The sequence below is a fragment of the Girardinichthys multiradiatus genome, chromosome 11 (genome assembly GCF_021462225.1).
Source record: "Girardinichthys multiradiatus isolate DD_20200921_A chromosome 11, DD_fGirMul_XY1, whole genome shotgun sequence".
Taxonomy (NCBI): Eukaryota; Metazoa; Chordata; class Actinopteri; order Cyprinodontiformes; family Goodeidae; genus Girardinichthys; species Girardinichthys multiradiatus.
The window spans coordinates 28,480,213-28,501,750 of NC_061804.1; the positions used below are offsets into that span (position 1 = coordinate 28,480,213).

At 39.9% G+C, this 21,538-nt stretch overlaps 2 protein-coding genes across 2 annotated transcripts in view; both read left to right on the top strand.

Moving 5' to 3' along the window:
• On the top strand, positions 1-8,739 carry vps51 (VPS51 subunit of GARP complex). Its single transcript, XM_047378225.1, has 11 exons — positions 1-412; positions 700-829; positions 2,146-2,292; positions 2,382-2,601; positions 3,165-4,080; positions 4,171-4,386; positions 4,536-4,619; positions 4,707-4,841; positions 4,921-5,042; positions 6,236-6,323; positions 7,979-8,739. Exons 1-11 carry the CDS (start codon positions 239-241, stop codon positions 8,237-8,239), a joined length of 2,493 nt encoding a protein of 830 aa, XP_047234181.1. The 5' UTR covers positions 1-238; the 3' UTR covers positions 8,240-8,739.
• Positions 8,636-21,538, top strand: part of tm7sf2 (transmembrane 7 superfamily member 2) — a 19,698-nt gene continuing 6,795 nt past the window's right edge. Inside the window, exons 1-7 of the mRNA XM_047379860.1 lie at positions 8,636-8,674; positions 8,991-9,049; positions 10,595-10,677; positions 12,263-12,459; positions 14,003-14,057; positions 14,331-14,525; positions 15,961-16,064. Coding sequence (XP_047235816.1) covers positions 8,636-8,674; positions 8,991-9,049; positions 10,595-10,677; positions 12,263-12,459; positions 14,003-14,057; positions 14,331-14,525; positions 15,961-16,064 — 732 coding nt within the window. The remainder of the gene's footprint in view (positions 8,675-8,990; positions 9,050-10,594; positions 10,678-12,262; positions 12,460-14,002; positions 14,058-14,330; positions 14,526-15,960; positions 16,065-21,538) is intronic.

The window sequence follows — 21,538 nt, forward strand, 5'->3', positions numbered from 1 at the left end:
TTGGATTGGCTACGAATGCGGAAACCACATCGACTCCATAGAGCTGCGTTTGGTCTCATAGAAAAGATAGCATTTTTGGAATAATTACTGTGACAGGGTCTCCTTATTCAGGTTATTTCGGAAAGCTGAACGAATATTTATTCCAGTGAACCGAGGAGTTACAGTTTTCATCCCGTGTTTCTGAGCTGTCTGGTGTTTGTTTCGCTTCGTCCGTTCTGGCAGCTGGTCGGAGTTCAGTATGGACGATGAGGGCTCGGTGTCAGAGGAGGGCGGGAGGAGGCGAAAGGTTCACGGCATGCTGAAGCTTTTCTACGGACTAAACGAGGAGGGAAAGGCCCCGGAGCAGCCGCAGTCCCTGGATCCCTGCGACATCAACGGGCCGCATTTTGACCCGGAGCTCTACCTCAACAAGGTGCTGTCTTCCTACCTTCTAGGATCATACAGGGGTCATATAATCATGAGTGGCTGATCACTCATATACTTCACTGTGCTTTATATGTACAAGACAATATGTAGGGTGTCTCTGAGTAATTATGGTTGAAGCATAACAAACTAGGCGGATATGTCAATTTGTTTCAAATGCTAAATAATCGAAATGGGGGTACTAGGTGGCTTGCGTCACCACCAATAAATACTGAGTAATTATTTCATGTGCTACATTCAAGGATGGTTATAAATATTCTGCTTCTTAAAATACAGCTCAGAAGAGAGTGTTCCCTTGCTGAGCTGATGGACCATGAGACCTGCATGGTGAAGCAGATCCGCTCTCTGGACAGTGACATGCAGACCCTGGTCTATGAAAACTATAACAAGTTCATATCTGCTACAGGTAAAGTACCAACATCACTGAGTTGAGCAAAGCTTACAAAAGTATCTGCAGCCCTTGACCTTTTTCATACTTTGTGACAATACAGCCCCAAACTTCAATGGGTTTTATGCAATAGACCAACACAAAGTACTGCACCATTGTAATGTGGAAGGAAATTAATACATGGTTTCATCAATTTATCAGGTTTCGAGTCATGTCACCTATTCTCAGTTTGCTTTAGGTCTGGACTTTGACTGGGCCATTCCAACACATAAATGTCTTCATCTAAGCACTTTCATTTTTTGCTCTGGCTGTACAAGTACAGCTCAACAAAATTGATTATCACAAAAATGTAAAAAATACTTTTTGTCACTTATTTCAGAAATGAAACTCATATTGTATAGATTCACACATAAAGTGAAATATTTCAAGCCTTTATTTCTTGAAATTTTCATGATTATGCCTTACAGATAAAAACCCAAAATTCAGTGTCTGTCTGTTTATGCGTTATGCAAGCCTATTAATGGAAAGTTGAGTGGAAGTAAAATGTGGACAGGCAATGACTGTGCTTCATGTGCCACCATACTCTGCTGACAAGCTTCATGGAGATGCTGATTTCATTTTCCAGCAGGAATTGGAACCTCCCCACACTGCTAAAGATCCAAAAAAGCTGGTTCAATAACCATTGTGTGACTGTGATTGGCTGGCCAGCAAACTGGCCTGACCTGAACCTCAAAGACAATCTATGGAGGATTGTCAAGAGGATGATAAGACACCAGACCCAACAATACAAGTGAGCCAAAGGGCGCCATCGACGCAACTTGGACTTCCATTACACCTCAGCAGAACCACAGGCCGATCACCTCCATGCCACTCTGCATTGATGCAGTAATTCATGCAATAGGTGGCCCAACCAAGCATTAAGTGCATAGAAATTGACATATTTTTCTGAAGCCTGACATTTCTGTTTAAAATATCCTTTTTATTAATCTTATGTAGTATTCTAATTTTCTGAGACACTGAATTTTACATTTTCATCACCTATAAGAGATAATCAGCCAAATCAAAGGAAATAAAGGCTTGAAGTATTTAATTCTATGTTATTAATTTATATACGTTTCATTTTGTGAAATGAATGACAAAAAATATTATTTTCAAATGTTTTTGGGCTGTACTTGTGGCATTTTTCTTCCGCTTTACAATCATGTACTTCGTCTATTATATAAATTCTCTACAAATCACGTAGAAGTTTGCAGTTGTAATGTGACGCAATTAGTAAAGGAGTATGAATACTTTTGCAAAGCATGTAGGTGTGATATTTTCTCTTGTTTTGTTAGACACCATAAGAAAAATGAAGAATGATTTCAAAAAGATGGAAGATGAAATGGATTGCCTGTCTGCAAACATGGCTGCCATCACTGACTTTAGCGCTTCGATCAGCGGCACACTTCAGGACCAGCATGCACAGATAACAAAACTCTCAGGTATTATCTACATTTATTTCCTTTTGTGTTTTTACACATTTTTAGGATAATGTTTTCATAGTTATTTGCCTCATCATGTTTCATGCCAGGCGTCCACACTCTGCTGAGGAAGCTTCAGTTCCTGTTTGAGATGCCTGCCAGACTGAATAAGTGTCTGGAGCTGCAGGCCTACGCTCAGGCAGTGAGCTCCCACCGGCGTGCTCGCTGTGTGCTGCAGCAGTACAGCCACCTGCCGTCCTTCAAGGGGATTCAGGATGACTGTAACTCCATCATAGAGAAGCTGGCTCAGGAGCTTCGACAGAAGTTCAGGTGGGAAACTTTCAAAATTAGGAATGCACTATTGAGGGGAAAATGACACCAGTGTCCCATTCGCAATAAGTTTTTTTTTTCTTCATAGGAATAAGAACCAACGTTTACTCTTTTTAATGTGCAGCCTTATCATCTTACAACCACAGACGTCGATGTATTTTACTGGGCTTGAATTTGTTTTCAGCCCATTTACCCTAATGCCCCTAAATAAAATCCAGGGCTTCAGAAGTCTCTAATTAGAATGTAGGTGAAAATTTCATACACCGTTCCTAAGCTTGAGCTGTTTTGTTAGGAAGAAAAGGGCGAATATTTCAGTTTATTGATATGCTAAGCTGGTACATATGTACAAGTATTGAATCAGTGGGGCTGAAAACAAATGCTTGGCAGATTTTTACTTGTAAAAAGCTTTGAAAACAATGTTTTCTCTGTCTTCAACATCATAATTATGTGCTACTTTGTTTTGATCTGTCTTAAAATAAATTGAGGGTATGGTGTGGGGATATGAACAAGTTTGCAGGGCACCATGGATTTGCTCTTTCTAACAATAATTTTTATGTTTACAGAGATGGCGGGACAAGTGCCAAAGACCTTTCAGAGTGTGTGGAGCTCCTTCTGCAGCTGGACGAGCCAGCAGAGGAGCTCTGTGATAAGTTCCTCAGCCATGCGCGGTCTCGACTGGAGCTGGACCTTCAGGGATTGGGAGCAGAGATTAAACCGTACCCGCCGACTTCAGTTGTCAAAGAGGCTGCTACACGCAGGACATCGTCCACTGCAGTTGCAGGATCTTCGAGTGATAACTCTCCTAAAATGCTCTCTCTACCTTCTCCCACCCCAAACACTGATATTCTCGAATTCATAGACAGAGGCTGCAATGAATTTGTTAGCAGTTTATGTTTAGTGATTACCTCCTATCAAGAATTGTTCATCAACCATGCTCAGACAGGTGAGCTAGCTTCAAAGAATATTCCTCAGATGGCAAATGGCAAGCTGCAGGCCTTTGTGGATGATCTGGCAACTTGTTATTTCTTGCTTGTCGAGAGGAGGATACAAGAAGAGAAAGGTGTCGGTGATAACTCCCTCCTGGTCCGCGCGCTCGACCGCTTCCACCGCAGACTTCAGGCTGTGGCTAAACTGCTACCAGGCTCCAACGTTCCAAACCAAGGGACAGAAATCGTGATAAGAGCAGCAACAGAGCGAGTGAAGCAGTACCTCTCTGCGCTGCAGAGCTTCTACATGGACAGTCTGACAGACGTGAGACAGGCCCTTGCAACGCCTCGAATCTCTGTTGCCGGAGCCTCTGTGGCTGGAGGTGGAGCTCATCTAGGAGGGCCTGCTTCTGGCAGAGATGCTCCGAACAGTCTCCCAGAGCTTCTCTCATCCTTGTCAGCTTCTATTCTCAACCAGATTAAGTCGGTGCTAGCATCAGTGCATCTCTTCACTGCGAAGGACATTACATTCTCCAACAAGCCTTACTTCAAAGTGAACATCCTGTTTCTTTTCTTTATAAAAGTGTCAAAAGGCAAAAACTGAGTTTTAAATGAAAGCTATTTTTCTCTGTCATCGTCATAGGGGGAATTCTGTAGCCAGGGTGTCCGAGAGAACCTGGTGGTGAACTTCATTAGGTTTGTGTGCCAGTCTTCTCGACAGTTTTGTGAAAGTGCCGGAGACAAAGGAGGATCGAGCCCCCCAGCCCTTCTGCTGCTGCTGTCTCGCCTCTGCTTGGACTATGAAACCTCTACCATCTCCTACATACTCACGCTCACAGATGAACAGTTTCTCGTCCAGGTATTAGAGATACAGAAAACACAGTACAACATAAACTCTCGAAAGAGTCTGTGGAACATTTAACTGTTGCTTAAGGCTTGGAATTACTTAATTTTAAAATAACTCTGGAAACATGTTTAAAATCTTAATAGACCGGCCTTCTTTTTCAGCACCAAAATCCCATAACACCAGTCACAACATTATGTGGAGAAGCAAGAGAGGCAGCACAAAAACTACTCAACCATTATGTCAAGGTATTCTTCCATTAAACAAATAAAATGTCAAGAGAGCTACGTATGCAAGACATATGTAAAACATTGTCCTTGTTTTCCTTTGTCTAGGTTCAGGGGCTGATCATCTCCCAGATGTTAAGAAAGAGTGTTGAAACTCGAGACTGGGTTAACACCATTGAGCCTAGAAACGTTCGAGCTGTGATGAAGAGAGTAGTGGAGGACACCACCTCGATTGATGTGCAGGTATCGCTTTGAAGATCAGACGGTATCGCATTGGCACTGTTGTTATCTGAATATGATCTACGAATGTCCTCCATGATAGGTGGGGCTGTTGTATGAAGAAGGTGTGAGGAAGGCACACAGTAGTGACTCAAGCAAAAGGACCTTTTCTGTTTACAGCAGCTCCAGGCAGCAACCCCGTTATGCCGCCAGCTACACTCCGAGGTAATGTGACTGCAATCACACTGATCAGTGGTGCATGGGGGGTTTCCACTAAATAGGTTCTGGTGCTATTGCTCTGACAGACCAGTGCTGTCTTGATATCAACTCTTTGCTACACCAGAGGTAAGAAATGCTTTCATTAGGGGCAGGAAGACCAACAACCACTGGAAATGTTAAACTCACAACTCAGTTTTGCTCTTGGCCAACTAATTTAATTCAAAACAATAAGGAAAGTGAGCTTCAGGGGTTAGAAAATGATGGATCAACACCAGAATAACACAAGTTACTGTCTCCCAATGAAGGTGAAAGCACTGCGCTTTCTGCTCAGAGCTGCCATATTCAGCTGAATTTATAAATGCTGTTTGGGACTGTAGCATCTGTTGGCAGTTGTTATAAATCCTGCATTAAATGCTATAGATTACACCCTTCAGCTGTGCTGTGTAAGGGTTAAATAGAGCACTCAGATGGGGGGCTGCTCATTTGTTCCCATTTCATATTTTTGTAGTGCTGGTCGTTTTATACCTGACATTTTCAGGTACAAAATGAAGCTGTCTGCCATGGCTTCGTTTTATACTGACTGTGTCAATTCCTATATGCTTTGAAATCAGACAATTTAAAGGAATTTTCCATAACTAACTCATAGCCTACTGTGTGGTTGTATGACAGTAAATAATATTTACCATCAGGAAGTTCCTCAGTTACTATGATCTGGTCAGTGGCCATATTTCAAAAGAGTCAACTGGTCTCAGTAAGGATCAGAGCCAAAATAAATAGAAACATAGTGTTTTACAAAGCTTTAAGATAGCTGAATCTAATTATTATACGTTGCAAAAGACTTGGGCATTTTATGACCATTTATCTCCTCAATTTAAAAAAATGTTAAGCTTTTATTTATAAAAACGTTTAAGCACATGGATATGAATGGAAAACCAAACCAGTTCTAGAACCAGTTTAGAGCCAGTTCAAGAATGAGCCCTGGAACACCTAAGTGGAAAACATGAATTATATATCGATGAAAGAAAAGCATCTGAAAATTCTTCTCTGTTTATGTCAGAGTGCTACACAGGCAAAATAATCGATCATCTTTCATATTGTTTCTAAAAATTGATTTTATTGAATAGTCTTTTAATTGAAGACCAACTATAGTTATGATATATATGAAACAATAACTGATTTGTTACCTTGTGTTTCTGCAGTGCTCCCATGGACACCAATCTGCTGAGCAACATACACAAGCTGTTTTCTGAAAGGATTGACATCTTTAGCTCAGTGGAGTTCAACAAGGTCAGTGCTGATCTTCAGTTGGATAAATATGTTTTATTATAAGTTGCACATGAGAATTTAAGGCAAACTTGAGAACCGGTCCCAGACCATGATCTGTAACCTGAAGACCATCTGCGTGTTGGAACACGTGGAATGATGCGTGCTCAACGCTGCTGTCGGGCTTTTAGCTTCACCCGTGGCTAGATTTTCAAGTAGACTTTTGAGACTCAATATGCTAATGTTACTTCTCGGTTCTCTCTTTCACATCATTTTCTAGCCACGTAGAAAGGAAAACGACCGCAGAAATTTTAAGGTTGAACTCCTGAAATAGGTATTGTTGTTTGCTTTGCATTTTGATATAGACTTCGTGGAGGACATTCGGATTTATTTGCACTCAGGCTGTTTTCTCACACTGAGTTTGTGTAGGAGCCACCCTTCTTCATGTTCCTTGTTTCCATGGTCCTGATTTAATTAACTGGACAACCAACCACTCGCTAATGTCTTCAGTTTCCTTATAGGCACGTAGGAATAGTCCAGTGTGTGCTCAGGGTGGAGATTTTCTTCTTAGCAAGCATGATTTAGGATTTACAAATGCTGTTCTGTATAGCTGGGAAGTACAACTATTCCATCACGTTGTCAGCTCACAGTAAGGGTGTCTGTCAGACGTTCAACAATGGCATGTAAGTCAATTAGCTGTCAACAATGCTCTGCCATAATTCTGGCACAGACCTGGATTTTAAAAATGATCCATGAATTTCAACAGAGCTGAACGTTGGTCTGCTTTATCTATTCTAAAAACATTTTTTAGATGAACCATCTGACCAAAACTGTCCCTGTCAGATGAAATGAAATGGGCTTGGAGAACGGCCCCCAGCTCTGGTCATCAGAGCCCAGTGCCTTGAGGATCATTGTTGGGAGATCTTTGAGTTAGGATGTTTAACATCCCAAGGCTCAAGGCTGTTATAAACCAGAAGAGTCTGGTGCAACAGGATCTCTGTCTGCCATGAAGTGGGTTTAAGATCAACGTAGGTGAGATGAGATTAAGGAAGAAACCTCTGCTCTAAAATCGGCAGCATTGGTTCTGATTGAAATATGCAGCTGCTCACATGGACAAGCCAAACACCTTTGTACAAACTTTTATGATCACACAAGACAAAGACTGAGCTGTTTGGCCACAATGACAAAATTTTGAAGAAGCCAAGGTGAGGGCTTCAAAGCCAAGAACATTTTACTAACTTTCAGGCATGGTGGCAACAGCACCATGGTGTGGGTTTGTTTTGCTGCAAGTGGTACCGGAGTCATTGTTAATTTGATTCATGTAAAATGCTACTGCAAAAAGCCCGATCACCTCTGTTCTTCTATTTGACCCAGACTGCACAAAAAGGAATGCACTGGTGCATTGCACCAATTGGGTAAAAGAATAGAGGAGGGCCAGATCCAGTTCTGGCATAGGAATATATTTGAGCCTAAATCTATGTGCATTAGAGAAAAATCCATAAAACTTTCAAACTTGTGAACCCAAAAGTTGTTTTTAACATTGATTGAGGTTGTTTTATCACAATGAAAAAAAACTGTTTAACTGTCTCATTCCTTCACTGTACTGCTCTTCATTCCTTTGCCTTATCCCATAGCTTGTCTCAATTAACATCTCTCATGAACTCCCCTTTCTTTCCCAGGTCTCAGTGATGACAGGAATCATCAAAATCAGCCTGAAGACATTCCTGGAGTGCGTCCGCCTGCGCACCTTTGGGCGCTACGGCCTGCAGCAGATCCAGGTCGACTGCCACTACCTGCAGATGTACTTGTGGCGCTTTGTGTCTGACGAGAACCTCGTGCACTTCCTGTTGGATGAGATAGTTGGTAGCTCAGCCCACCGCTGCCTGGACCCCTCTCCAATGGAGCAGAGTGTTATTGAAGTGATCTGTGAAAGAGGTTAAGTCTTCAAGGTCAATCAGCCATTTTTAGCACTAGTTCAGAGATGTAAACGTATGGAGGGAAAAAAAGCATCCAAAACCTTTGTTTGTTATTAACCCCGCTGTTCTTGACTGGTATCTTTCCAAGAAGTTACTGTTTGACTCTGTTTTTACGTATCATACTGTTGTCTTTTAAATTGATTTAAGGATTCTGTCTGAAAACGTGGAGATTAAATGCATCATACAAGGAAAGCTTTTTAGCACGCCCACCTTGAAGGTAATAAGAATGTGAATAGAAAATATTAATAACTAAAGAGCAAAGCTGTGTCCTGTGAGAGCCGGTCTAATAATAAACCTCTTCAGGGGTTATTTGTGGACTGGTTTGTTGATCTGTTTTTGTGATCCTTATTTCACACTAAAATGCAGCATATCGTTGTTTCCGGTCTGTTTTCTGTGCACGTAGAGAAAAAAACAGTTCAGGGGTGCCTTGAATGTATGTCCTGAATAAACAAATAATAACCTGGGTTTAAGTGACTATGTGCTTTATTTCTTTAAACTATGGACGTTTAGTTATATCTATGAGGTTCAAGCGTTATTTCACAAGATGAGCCGGCCGCTGATGACTCCCCGGCTTCTGCTGTCGCCATCTGCTCAGCTTGCTTCGATTGGTGAACGCTTCTTGTATCCACCCTCTTCTGATAACCACGGGCACATCTGATTGGCTGAGAAAGAACTCCGTGCCGACAGGTCGTGTTGTGGGCGGGTCCTTGCGTAGGCATGGACGAACAGGACAGCCTCTGATGTTCCACAGTCTCACTCCTCTACTCTGCACTGGTAAGAGCTTTCATTTAGTGTTTTACATGACGGACAGACTTTTTGTTTTTTTAATATTTACGATCCGATCATCTTCACTGCACTCTAATTAATGTGTACCCCAGATTTTCTGTGTAAAAATGTTAGACCGTTGGATTGGACTCTTAGGAATTTATTGGACTTTGACCCCAGGTTGGACTCCGCAGATTATGACAGATATTACACTAACACATCACGCTTATAAGATATTTCAGATCAAATTATTAAGCATTATGACTGCTTAATGATTTTCATTTACCCTTGAAGATTTCATTGCCTGCTGTTCCCAGTTCTGTTATTTTCTGGTGCATTTTGTGGATAGCTACATTTAGATTCCTAGTCCTATTTGTCTGGCCTAATCTTTTTCAGTGTGTAAAAATACAAATCAGTATTCAGAAACTCATCCATGCTCAGACATCGTCACAATATTTTAGAAAGCAGTCATAATTAGATTTTGTTATATGAAAACGAGTATCTTACATCAAATCAGCAATAACGTTTTAATGCCAGTTTGGTATTAACTGAACATGTTGTTGTATGGTTCCGGTCAGGAGGTTACATCCACTCATCAGGATGAAAGTCATATTAATTTTGGGCTTATAAACTGCTTACTCCAAGGAGAGCTGAAACAGAAATAAATCCTTAGTTATTTTGTTTGTTTTTTTAAAGTTGTGTGCACAAACTTTAATTTATCACAAATTTTCTCTCATCCACTTCATTTATAATTATACAAACACCATCATTAATATCTTTGTATAAATGTCCATTAGCAAGAACAACCCCACGCTTGCTGTTGTTGTCACAAAGCTTCTGGCATAATTCTACCTGGATATTTGACCGCTTGTCTTATCAGGTATGGTAGCATTCACTTGAATTGGTGGGTTTCTTCGAACAGTCTTGGCTTTTAAGCATAGTACATGCATTTTCAATAGGGCTGAGTTTAGGGCCATTAAAGAAGCATAAAGTTGCCTGCTTTGTCCATTCCAGTGTGTTATGAACATCCAAATGTGTCCAAGTTTCAACCATCTACTTCCTGATTTAGAAAAGATGTTGACGAATTTTAAAGAGTCAGTCTTCCTTTGTTATTTCATCCACTTTGATCAAGCAGGCCTTCAGCCTGATGCTACAAACACCATGAAAGTTGATACAGTATTCTTCGGTTTGAAAGTCTCACCTTGGTTCCACCAAACTTTTTTTTTCAAATTTTAGTAGAATTTGAAGCTGTAGTTTATGTACTTGATCTTAGTATTTGCTGTGCTTTTGCTGAACATCTTGAACAAAGACAGAAGATTGTTACTGACTACAAAAATGTGTTTTTGCTGCATCTTGTTATTGTGCACTTGTGACAACGATGAGTGGATGAAGACGTCCCACCAGCACTATAGCTGAATATAAATTTAGCTGTGGAAAAAGGGTAACAATATATGATTCCATGTTCACCATAAGGCTTTGTTCATCTATGTGCCATTCACTTTGTTTGCCTGTATTTTAACTGATATCCACTATCTGTGTCCATATTTTAAACAGGAAGACAAAAATGGGACCAAACAAGAAAGCACTGAAACACAAACTGTCACATGACACAGAAAGAGAGTTTGGAGGAACTCTGGGTAAGTTAGAGCCATGCTGCAAAATTAAATACAGTCGCATCTTTGATGGCACAGTCCTGTAAAAAACAAAGACACTTTAGGAAAAACAAAAACTGAAGAAAATACCATTTTATACCAAGATTTCTGTAATATGTGATAAAACATACATTCTGGTGAGAAATAAATAAGGACACCGCATTTATTTACACCAAAAATGGCAAATATTAACCACAGATATATGACATTAGGTTCAGATGTTGCTCAGCAATTTGAAGGAGGTTTGCTGTGTTTAAACCTCACATATTTAGTTTGGTGCTCCTGTCTGTTGAAATAAAAGTGAACACTATGGTGAAAGAGCAGAAAGACGACTGTAGCAGTAGAGATTTAAGAGGTCCAAGAAAAATCTGAACTCAGCCATTCAACTGTAAAGGTAATAGTCTACAAGAATAGAAGTCTGGCCGCTAGTTTACAGGTTCACAGGTTCAACTTCCTTAGGAGATGTGGAAGGAGGAATCCTTTATTTGCTCCAAAAAACAAGATTACCAGACTGAAGTTTGCCATAGAATTTGGACAAAGACCAGGACTTCTGGAATAATGTTTTTTAGACAGAATGCTCTAAAGCTGAATTATTTTAACCCTAGAACAGTGAACATTTTAACTAATCAAATACATAATTACAGGAAAAGAAGCTCATACCACCTGTGATCTAAAGGGCTGGTAGTGTCATGGTTTGGTATGGTTTGCTACAGCAGGACCTAGCCAGCTCACCATCATAGAATTCACCATGAATTCTGCCATGTATTTCTTTTTCATGAGAAATATGTGAGACCTTTTTATATATAAAAAAAGACAGCTAAAGTAGAACTGGACTCTATAATATGACAATGACCTAAAACATAACCCCACCAAGAACTGACTGAGAGCATAGAAGTGGAAAATAAAGAACTGAATATTAAACGAGGTGTCCGTTGTTTTTAAAAAGAAATCACCAGAAACCTGCTCTTCAAAATAAATGTAACATTTTGTTGTTTTTGTCTACTTCCCTGTAAAATATTATTTATTCATGTTTGATAAAGTAATCTAACTTTTAAAATACTATATACGCTACTGTGTATAACATGATGCTTCGGGAGACTATTAACCAAGTTGCTTCCTGGTAGAAGTTGTGCACATCAAGTGCTATTGTGTCTTTTGTAGCTTGTTTGCTGGATCATAGAACTGTTGCCGCAGTATAAATATAATATGCTGGATTTTTGAAGTGCTGTAGCAAACTGTTCTTTCAGTGCATGTGTTTCCTGACATGAGAACAAGCATCACAGCTTGGGTGTCTGAACACACCAGTAATGTGTTGTTTTTTTGCTGTGTTTATTAAACTGAGCTCATCTGATACTGAAATCAGACCTGTACTTAAATTAATGTGCTATCATGCAGTTTGACTTGCCTCATTCAGTTCATAGATTCTCACTGACCAAATCCTTCTCCATGTTTTCATCTAAGCCAGTTCTATATTTGTATGTGCTGTACTTTCGGTGTTTTTGGTTTGTCTGACGTCATGTTATCGGTCACGTTTTTGAAATGTTATCATTTTTTTCTTCTGTTCTTTCAGGTGCTGTATGCATTCCCATTTTTCTCCCACTGACCATCCTCTTCCTGATCTGTGTAAGCCAATCACCTAAGGCCAGCGTTTTCCAGTGGCCCCCCCGGCTCCCCTCCACTGACCAGCTGTGGGACCCGCTGGCTCCCATGGTTTTGCTGGGATGGATTGGACTGCATGCCCTCCTCTATTTGATGCCTTTAGGAAAGGTCTGATATATCCACAAGGCTCCAATAGCTTACACTTTACATAATATACAGAGCCTTGCAAAAGTATTCATACTCTTTGAATTTTCACAACTGAACATGGCTGATCACCTACATTGACAGGCCGGTTGAGGATAGAGTTTATCAGAGAAGCAGCCAAGAGGCCCATGGTCACTCTGGAAGAGAGGTAAGAAGAAAGTAGAGGCTGCAATAGATTAGGGCAGAGGTTCATCTTCCAGTCTTCAGAGCTCCTCTTCATCCATTCTGATCGAGCCAGAGTTATTATGCTGAAGAATATGTAATAAATTCTAGTCTCCAGATCCTAAAAGCTGGTGGAGACATACCTCAGAAGATTTGCAGCTGCAATTTCAGCGCAAGGTGGACAGACAAAGTATTGATGGGGGGGACTAATTACAAATGTGAGCCGCACTTTTCAGATTGTGTTTTGTAAAACATTTTGGAATCCATGTAGCATTTTTCTTGTACCTCAAAGTTATGTACCACGTCGTTTTGTTCTTTCACAGAAAATCCCAGTAAAATATGCTGAAGTCTGTAATTGTAACAAAATGTTAGGGCCATGAATACTTTTGCAAGGCACTACAAATATATTACATGGGTGATCAATGATAAACCAATAAACTGTTTTATTATGGCATACTGTAGGATTGGGTAAGAATTATTACACATAAATACACCGTTATTTCATTGTTTGTCATAGCTCTCTGTGTGTGATTGTATTGAATATTCTTAAAAAACATCTTTCCCATGATGTGTTTATTTTACCTTTTATGCTTAAAGCTGCAGTAGGGAGTTCTGAGAAAACCGTGGAAATTTGAACAAGCATTGACACTGCTAAGGCATTCCTCCTGGCTCTGATTGGTTGTTTCTGATCCGGAGCGGTGTATTTCTGCAAATGGCATTAGGACCACTACGAGGAGCCTGATGAGCTTGATTTTTTTCACAGATCATCTGTTTAACATTGTACTGTCAGGACATAGTGACAGTTGTGACAAATATGTAAAAAAATATATTTTTACAAAAGTTACCTCCTGCCGCTTTAAGTAAGACTGTGCAACACAGTGCCTCATGTGGCCATAAGTACTACTCACATGAGTGAGTACTTCGTTAAAAAAAGAAATGTTAATGTATCAATTACAATACATTGTTCTGTAGGATGCTAAGGTGTAGAGTAACAGAAACAAAAAGAGTCATGGTTTTTCTCCATGTTACATATTTTAATTAATATAAAGCTTAAAACAGATGAACAGTTCATTATGTTTTTGGTCATAATGTTTTGATTTGCACGATTGCATTTTTCTAATCTGTATGTTGTGATTATCGTTGTTTTGACCCATCTATCAACCCCATCAACATTATTACATTACTCTCAAGAATAATATTGGTCATTTCACTGTTTTGACTGACCTTATGATCCTGCTGCATATATTTATCAACATTCACTGTCTATCATTTGGGCATTTATATGAATGAGCATATCTCTTTTTGCTTTGGTAAAATTTATCATGAGTACTTTTTTTGCATGCAGGTCTCTGAAGGATTAGTACTGAGGGATGGAACCCGCCTCAAGTATCCCATAAACGGTATTAATGGGCTTGGCTACACTGTTGATCAAAACCTTTTAAAAGTAATCTGTATGCCCAAATAAATAAATGAAAGTGTGATGTTTTATTGTACTGCAACACCAGCTGTATTGCACTGTGTTCATGTTTGTCTGTTCATGCTAAAGTTTGCTTTACATAAACACGTCCACTGTCTGCCAACTTTTAGCTTTTTTTTAATGCAGTCCTCCGTCTTTTTGCTTATTTTTCTCCCCAGGGCTATAACATTTAGTTTTGTTTGTTTTCCTCCCTGAGGTTTTCATGGCCTGTGCATCAGCGCTGTGTTGCTGACGGTGTTACTGAGGCTCGGGGTTCCTCTTGGATATCTGTTTGAGCTGCTCGTGCCTCTGGCGGTGTCTGCCATATCTGTGTCGTTCCTGTTCTCCATCTACCTCTACGTCCGCTCGTTTTTGGCTCCCTCTCATGCTCTGGCCCTGGGGGGAGACACAGGTGAGAAACCAAGGTTTATAGAAAGAGGGAAAATCAACACGAAAGCCCTGTGAAAACAAGGCTGCTTGCTATGCACATTGCATTTGAATGCCTCTTTGTTGGATTGCAGGATTTTTGATATTCCTGTGGGTAAATATCTAAGAGCCATGCTCAGCAGGAGCTTGCAGGCATCAGTTATCAACTGAATTCTCCCTTTTAATTTAGCTGACCCTGCTGTGCCAGCTACACTGAGTTCTTATATATCTTCAGGCACAAAAACAGAACACAGCAATGATATTCAGTTTCTTCTTCAACTTCTTTCACTGCTAATAAACAGGATAATTATCATGACTGTACCAGCTCTGTTTCTACAGCTATGCTGTTACATTTACATGTTCCATTGGTAAAAGTTGATTTAAGGGATGAACTGAAATGAATCACTTCTTTAACCACTCAGCTATATTTTGTTTACTGCTAGTTTAAATATGCAAAGTTAACCCTACTATATGATTATATCACTCTGCTGTTGAAAATGGCACATAGACATAGCCTCACATCGGCATTCAGCTTAAAATCAGGAGCTGAAAAAATCCAATAGAACTCCTGGAGTCAGAATTCTGACTAGGGAAGTCGGATGTCGGCCTTGAGTTCATATTCAATATGGCTACTGCGCGTCTAAAAAGTTGCGAAGGCTGCAGGATTAAACTGCACCAAACAAAAATTTGGACTTCTGATAGGTCTTTCTACATTAAACTGCCTCCTCTCTTTTTGTGAGCTTGTTCCTTTACTGTTTGAAGGTATAGATGGACAGAAATATGTTGTTAGTGGCTAAAAATACCATAAGTAGTGAGTCTGGTCACTGAGAACAGAACTTAGCAAATCACACTGAACACAGTGGTGACTGGTCCATGTTATAAACCACTACTCGCAGCCATATTGGATGTTGAACTTGGTGTTGCTTAGATACTTTTCCAGGTGAAAAGGTAATGTTTAAAGAAGCATGTCAGATATCTATTATGCATTTATTTAGGAACATGAACGCTTAAACCTCTTATGGCATTAAAAACACAAATGGAGCTAATGTTTTTATTGCTAACTGCCTTGGTGCTATTTATTCATGTGAGTGTAAGCTAGCTCGAACAGTACCTAGACACGTCAAGAGGAGTTAGCCATTAAACACAGCTGAGCTTCAATTTCATTAAAATATTAAAACGTTCTGAGCTTAAAGGCTGTAAGTATTTCCAGTGGTGTCATGTTAAAGTTATTAGGAAATAAGAGCTTTTAATTGTGGGTGGTTGCCAGGTTGCTGGTTGTTCATGGCATGTTAGAAGCTTTTATTAGTTTTACTTTTTCATTTACAGCACCCTTCTGCAAACATTAACATTAAAGAGTTGCAAAGTTTGAGCAGGTGTATGTTTTTTAAGTTAACGTTACCTTCCTGTCTGTTTTGTTGTAGGAAACCCCTTGTATGACTTCTTCATTGGACGGGAGCTAAATCCGCGGATTGGGAACTTTGACCTGAAGTATTTCTGTGAACTCAGACCAGGTCTGATTGGTTGGGTGAGTTAAACCTAACAAATCCTGTTCTGGCTAATTAAATACAGAAGGTAGGACAAAAACAATGTAAAATCAACAGGCTGTCATACTATGTACATTTTTAGTTTTTTCTGAAAGTGATAACCTAAATAAAGCGTTTAATGCTATCTTAGACTCAATTGGCTTTGCACAAAACATTAACAAACCTACCCACCTTTGTCTTCATTCTCTGGACCTTGTGCTGACATATGGCATTGAGTGTAAAGACATAACAATATTTTCTCATAACCCTGTCCTGTCTGACCATTTTTTAATAACCTTTGAGTTTAATTTAACCGAGTACTTGTCCACACCTGAAAGAAAATTTCATTATAGTAGATCATTATCAGAAAATGCTGTAACAACCTTTAAAGAATCTGTTCCACTTTTAATTTCCTCATTATCACAGAAAAGCACAGTGGAGGCCAATAATTGTGTTTCTTCCCCTTCACAAATTGATTCTCTTGTTCATAGTGTTACTTCATCATTGCGTAGTGCATTAGACAATGTAGCCTCCTTGAAAAAGAAGGTAATCATTCATCGGAGGCAGGCTCCATGGTTTAATTCAGAGCTGTGTACTTTAAAGCACAATGTTAGAAAATTGGAGAGAAAATGGTGCTCTACACACCTAGAGGATTCCTACTTAATCTGCAAAAATAGCCTACTGTTGTATAAAAAGACTCTTCGCCAAGCCAGAACAGCTTATTTCTCATCATTAATAGAAGAGAACAAGAATAATCCTAGGTTTCTCTTTAGTACAGTTGCTAAACTTACACAGAGTCATAGCTCTGTTGAACCATCCATTCCCTTAGTTCTCAGCAGTCATGACTTTATGGGATTCTTCCAAAATAAAATTGATTCTATTAAAAAGAAAATCTTTGACATACTCCCGAAGATGATTACTTCATCCTCAGCAAGTGAGACAACATTGGAAATACCTGCAGAACCTGATTTGTGTTTGGACTGTTTTGATCTTGTGGAGCTTCCTGAGTTTTCAGAAATATTAGCTTCATCTAAACCTTCAACTTGTATGTTAGACCCAATCCCAACCAAATTATTTAAGGAAGTGTTCCCTCTGATTACCAGCCCCATTTTAGATATAATTAATCTATCCTTAGTAAATGGATATGTAACACAGGCTTTTAAGGTAGCTGTAATTAAACCTTTACTTAAGAAACCTTCGCTTGATCGAGATGACTTGAAAAATTACAGACCTATATCTAATCTTCTGTTCTTATCTATTCTTGAGAAAATAGTTGCAAATCAAATGTGTGAGCATTTACACAGCAATAACCTGTTTGAAGAGTTTCAGTGAGGCTTCAGAGCTCATCATAGTACTGAAACAGCTCTGCTGAAAGTCACTAATGATATTCTTATGGCCTCAGATAATGGACTTGTGTCTGTACTTGTCCTGTTAGATCTCAGTGCTGCATTTGATACAGTCGACCATAATATTCTCTTAAAAAGGCTGGAATATGCTGTAGGGATCAGGGGAACAGCACTAGGCTGGTTTAAATCTTATTTGTCTGACAGATTTCAGTTTGTTCATGTAAATGATAAATCATCTTTAAACTCCAGGGTTAATTGTGGAGTACCACAGGGTTCAGTACCTGGGCCAATTCTCTTTACTATATACAGGTCCTTCTCAAAATATTAGCATATTGTGATAAAGTTAATTATTTTCCATAATGTCATGATGAAAATTTAACATTCATATATTTTAGATTCATTGCACACTAACTGAAATATTTCAGGTCTTTTATTGTCTTAATACGGATGATTTTGGCATACAGCTCATGAAAACCCAAAATTCCTATCTCACAAAATTAGCATATTTCATCCGACCAATAAAAGAAAAGTGTTTTTAATACAAAAAACGTCAACCTTCAAATAATCATGTACAGTTATGCACTCAATACTTGGTCGGGAATCCTTTTGCAGAAATGACTGCTTCAATGCGGCGTGGCATGGAGGCAATCAGCCTGTGGCACTGCTGAGGTCTTATGGAGGCCCAGGATGCTTCGATAGCGGCCTTTAGCTCATCCAGAGTGTTGGGTCTTGAGTCTCTCAACGTTCTCTTCACAATATCCCACAGATTCTCTATGGGGTTCAGGTCAGGAGAGTTGGCAGGCCAATTGAGCACAGTGATACCATGGTCAGTAAACCATTTACCAGTGGTTTTGGCACTGTGAGCAGGTGCCAGTGTCGTGCTGAAAAATGAAATCTTCATCTCCATAAAGCTTTTCAGCAGATGGAAGCATGAAGTGCTCCAAAATCTCCTGATAGCTAGCTGCATTGACCCTGCCCTTGATAAAACACAGTGGACCAACACCAGCAGCTGACACGGCACCCCAGACCATCACTGACTGTGGGTACTTGACACTGGACTTCTGGCATTTTGGCATTTCCTTCTCCCCAGTCTTCCTCCAGACTCTGGCACCTTGATTTCTGAATGACATGCAGAATTTGCTTTCATCCGAAAAAAGTACTTTGGACCACTGAGCAACAGTCCAGTGCTGCTTCTCTGTAGCCCAGGTCAGGCTCTTCTGCCGCTGTTTCTGGTTCAAAAGTGGCTTGACCTGGCGAATGCGGCACCTGTAGCCCATTTCCTGCACACGCCTGTGCACGGTGGCTCTGGATGTTTCTACTCCAGACTCAGTCCACTGCTTCCGCAGGTCCCCCAAGGTCTGGAATCGGCCCTTCTCCATAATCTTCCTCAGGGTCCGATCACCTCTTCTCGTTGTGCAGCATTTTCTGCCACACTTTTTCCTTCCCACAGACTTCCCACTGAGGTGCCTTGATACAGCACTCTGGGAACAGCCTATTCGTTCAGAAATTTCTTTCTGTGTCTTACCTTCTTGCTTGAGGGTGTCAATAGTGGCCTTCTGGACAGCAGTCAGGTCGGCAGTCTTACCCATGATTGGGGTTTTGAGTGATGAACCAGGCTGGGAGTTTTAAAGGCCTCAGGAATCTTTTGCAGGTGTTTAGAGTTAACTCGTTGATTCAGATGATTAGGTTCATAGCTCGTTTAGAGACCCTTTTAATGATATGCTAATTTTGTGAGATAGGAATTTTGGGTTTTCATGAGCTGTATGCCAAAATCATCCGTATTAAGACAATAAAAGACCTGAAATATTTCAGTTAGTGTGCAATGAATCTAAAATATATGAATGTTAAATTTTCATCATGACATTATGGAAAATAATGAACTTTATCACAATATGCTAATATTTTGAGAAGGACCTGTATATGCTTCCAATAGGTCAAATTATCAGGCTGCATGGGATAAATTTTCACTGTTACGCTGATTATACTCAGCTTTACTTATCCATAAATCCTGATGAGCCCAACCAGTTAGATAGACTACAAGCATGTCTTGAAGATATAAAAACTTGGATTCAATTCAATTCAGTTTATTTATATAGCGCCAATTCACAACACATGTCGTCTCAAGGCACTTCACAACAGTCAGGTACATACATTCCAATTAATCCTAACAATTGAACAGTGCAGTCAGAGTTAGTTATTTATTCAAATTGGATAAAAAGTTTTTCTATCTAAGGAAACCCAGCAGATTGCATCCAGTCAGTGACTTGCAGCATTCACTCCTCCTGGATGAGCATGTAGAGACAGTGGACAGTCACTGGCGTTGACTTTGCAGCAATCCCTCATACTGAACATGCATGTAGCAACAGTAGAGAGGAAAAACTCCCTTTTAACAGGAAGAAACCTCCAGCAGAACCAGGCTCAGCTTGAATTTTTTGCTTCTAAATTCAGACAAGACAGACGTTGTTGTCTTTGGACCGGAGTTTTTAAAAAAGAAACTACTTAGTCAATAACTTAACCTGGATGACATTAAATTGACCTCTGATAATAAAGTAAAAAACCTTGGTGTTATTTTTGACCAGGACATGTCATTTAAATCCCATATTAAACAGGTTTCTAGGACTTCCTTCTTTCATCTCCGGGACATTGCCAAAGTTAGAAATATCCTATCCAGGAGTGACGCTGAAAAACTAGTCCATGCATTTGTTACTTCAAGGCTGGACTATTGTAATTCTTTACTATCAGGATGTCCACAAAATGCAGTTAAAAGCCTTCAGCTGATTCAAAATGCTGCAGCAAGAGTTCTGATGAAAATTAAAAAGATACATCATATTTTTCCTATTTTAGCTTCCCTTCATTGGCTCCCTGTTAAGTCCAGAATAGAATTTAAAATTCTTCTCCTCACATATAAAGCCCTTAATGATCTAGCTCCATCATACATCAGATATCTGATGGTTCCATATGTTCCTAACAGAGCACTTTGTTCTCAGACTGCAGGTTTACTGGTGATTCCTAGAGTCTCTAGAAGTAGAATGGGAGGCAGATCCTTTAGTTATCAGGCTCCTCTCCTATGGAACCAGCTCCCGGTTTTGGTCCGTGAGGCAGACACCCTGTCTACTTTTAAGGCTAGGCTTAAAACTTTCCTTTTTGATAAAGCTTATAGTTAGAGTGGCTTAGTTTATCCTGAGCTTTCTCTGTAGTTATGCTGCTATAGGCTTAGGCTGCTGGAGGACATAATGACCACTTTCACCCTCTTCGCTACATTCTCACACTACTTTCCAATTTTGCATTATTTGCTGTTATTTTAGTTTTTAACTTTATGTTCTCTCTATTCTCTTCCTAGAAGCTACACCTGGCCTGACTCTGTGTCTACCTGTGACACCTTCTGGAGAGGGGCATCATCCAAGCTTCTGCTGGCAACAACTTAATGCTCACCTTCTACAGATGGTCCACATGGCCCTGTCTTTTAGTGTTTAACCCTAGACATGGCGATTGACTGAGCTTTTACTGTAACTAATTATATATGCTCTCTTTCAGACTCTTACCTTGAAAACTGACTCAGAGTTTATCTGTTCTTTGTTTCTAGATGAAACGACTAAAGGAGCTACATCCATTAACATTTACTTTTCCTTCCCATAGAAAGTACTCCTGGATCAGTGCTTCTTTGTTCTCTTTGTGTCTCTGCTCTGTTCTGTCAAACCCCCAGTCGGTCGTGACAGATGGCCGCTCACACTGAGCCTGGTTCTGCTGGAGGTTTCTTCCTGTTAGAAGGGAGTTTTTTCTCTCCACTGTCGCTACATGCATGCTCAGTATGACGGATTGCTGCAAAGTCAACGCCAGTGACTGTCCACTGTCTCTACATGCTCATCCAGGAGGAGTGAATGCTGCAAGTCTCTGACTGGATGCAATCTGCTGGGTTTCCTTAGACAGAAAAACTTTTTATCCAATTTGAATAAATAACTGAATCTGACTGCACTGTTCAATGATTAGGATTAATTGGAATGTATGTACCTGACTTTGTGAAGTGCCTTGAGACAACATGTGTTGTGAATTGGCGCTATATAAATAAACTGAATTGAATTGAATTGCATCTAAATCTGTTGACATGCTTGGTGCATAAATATGTTAGAACT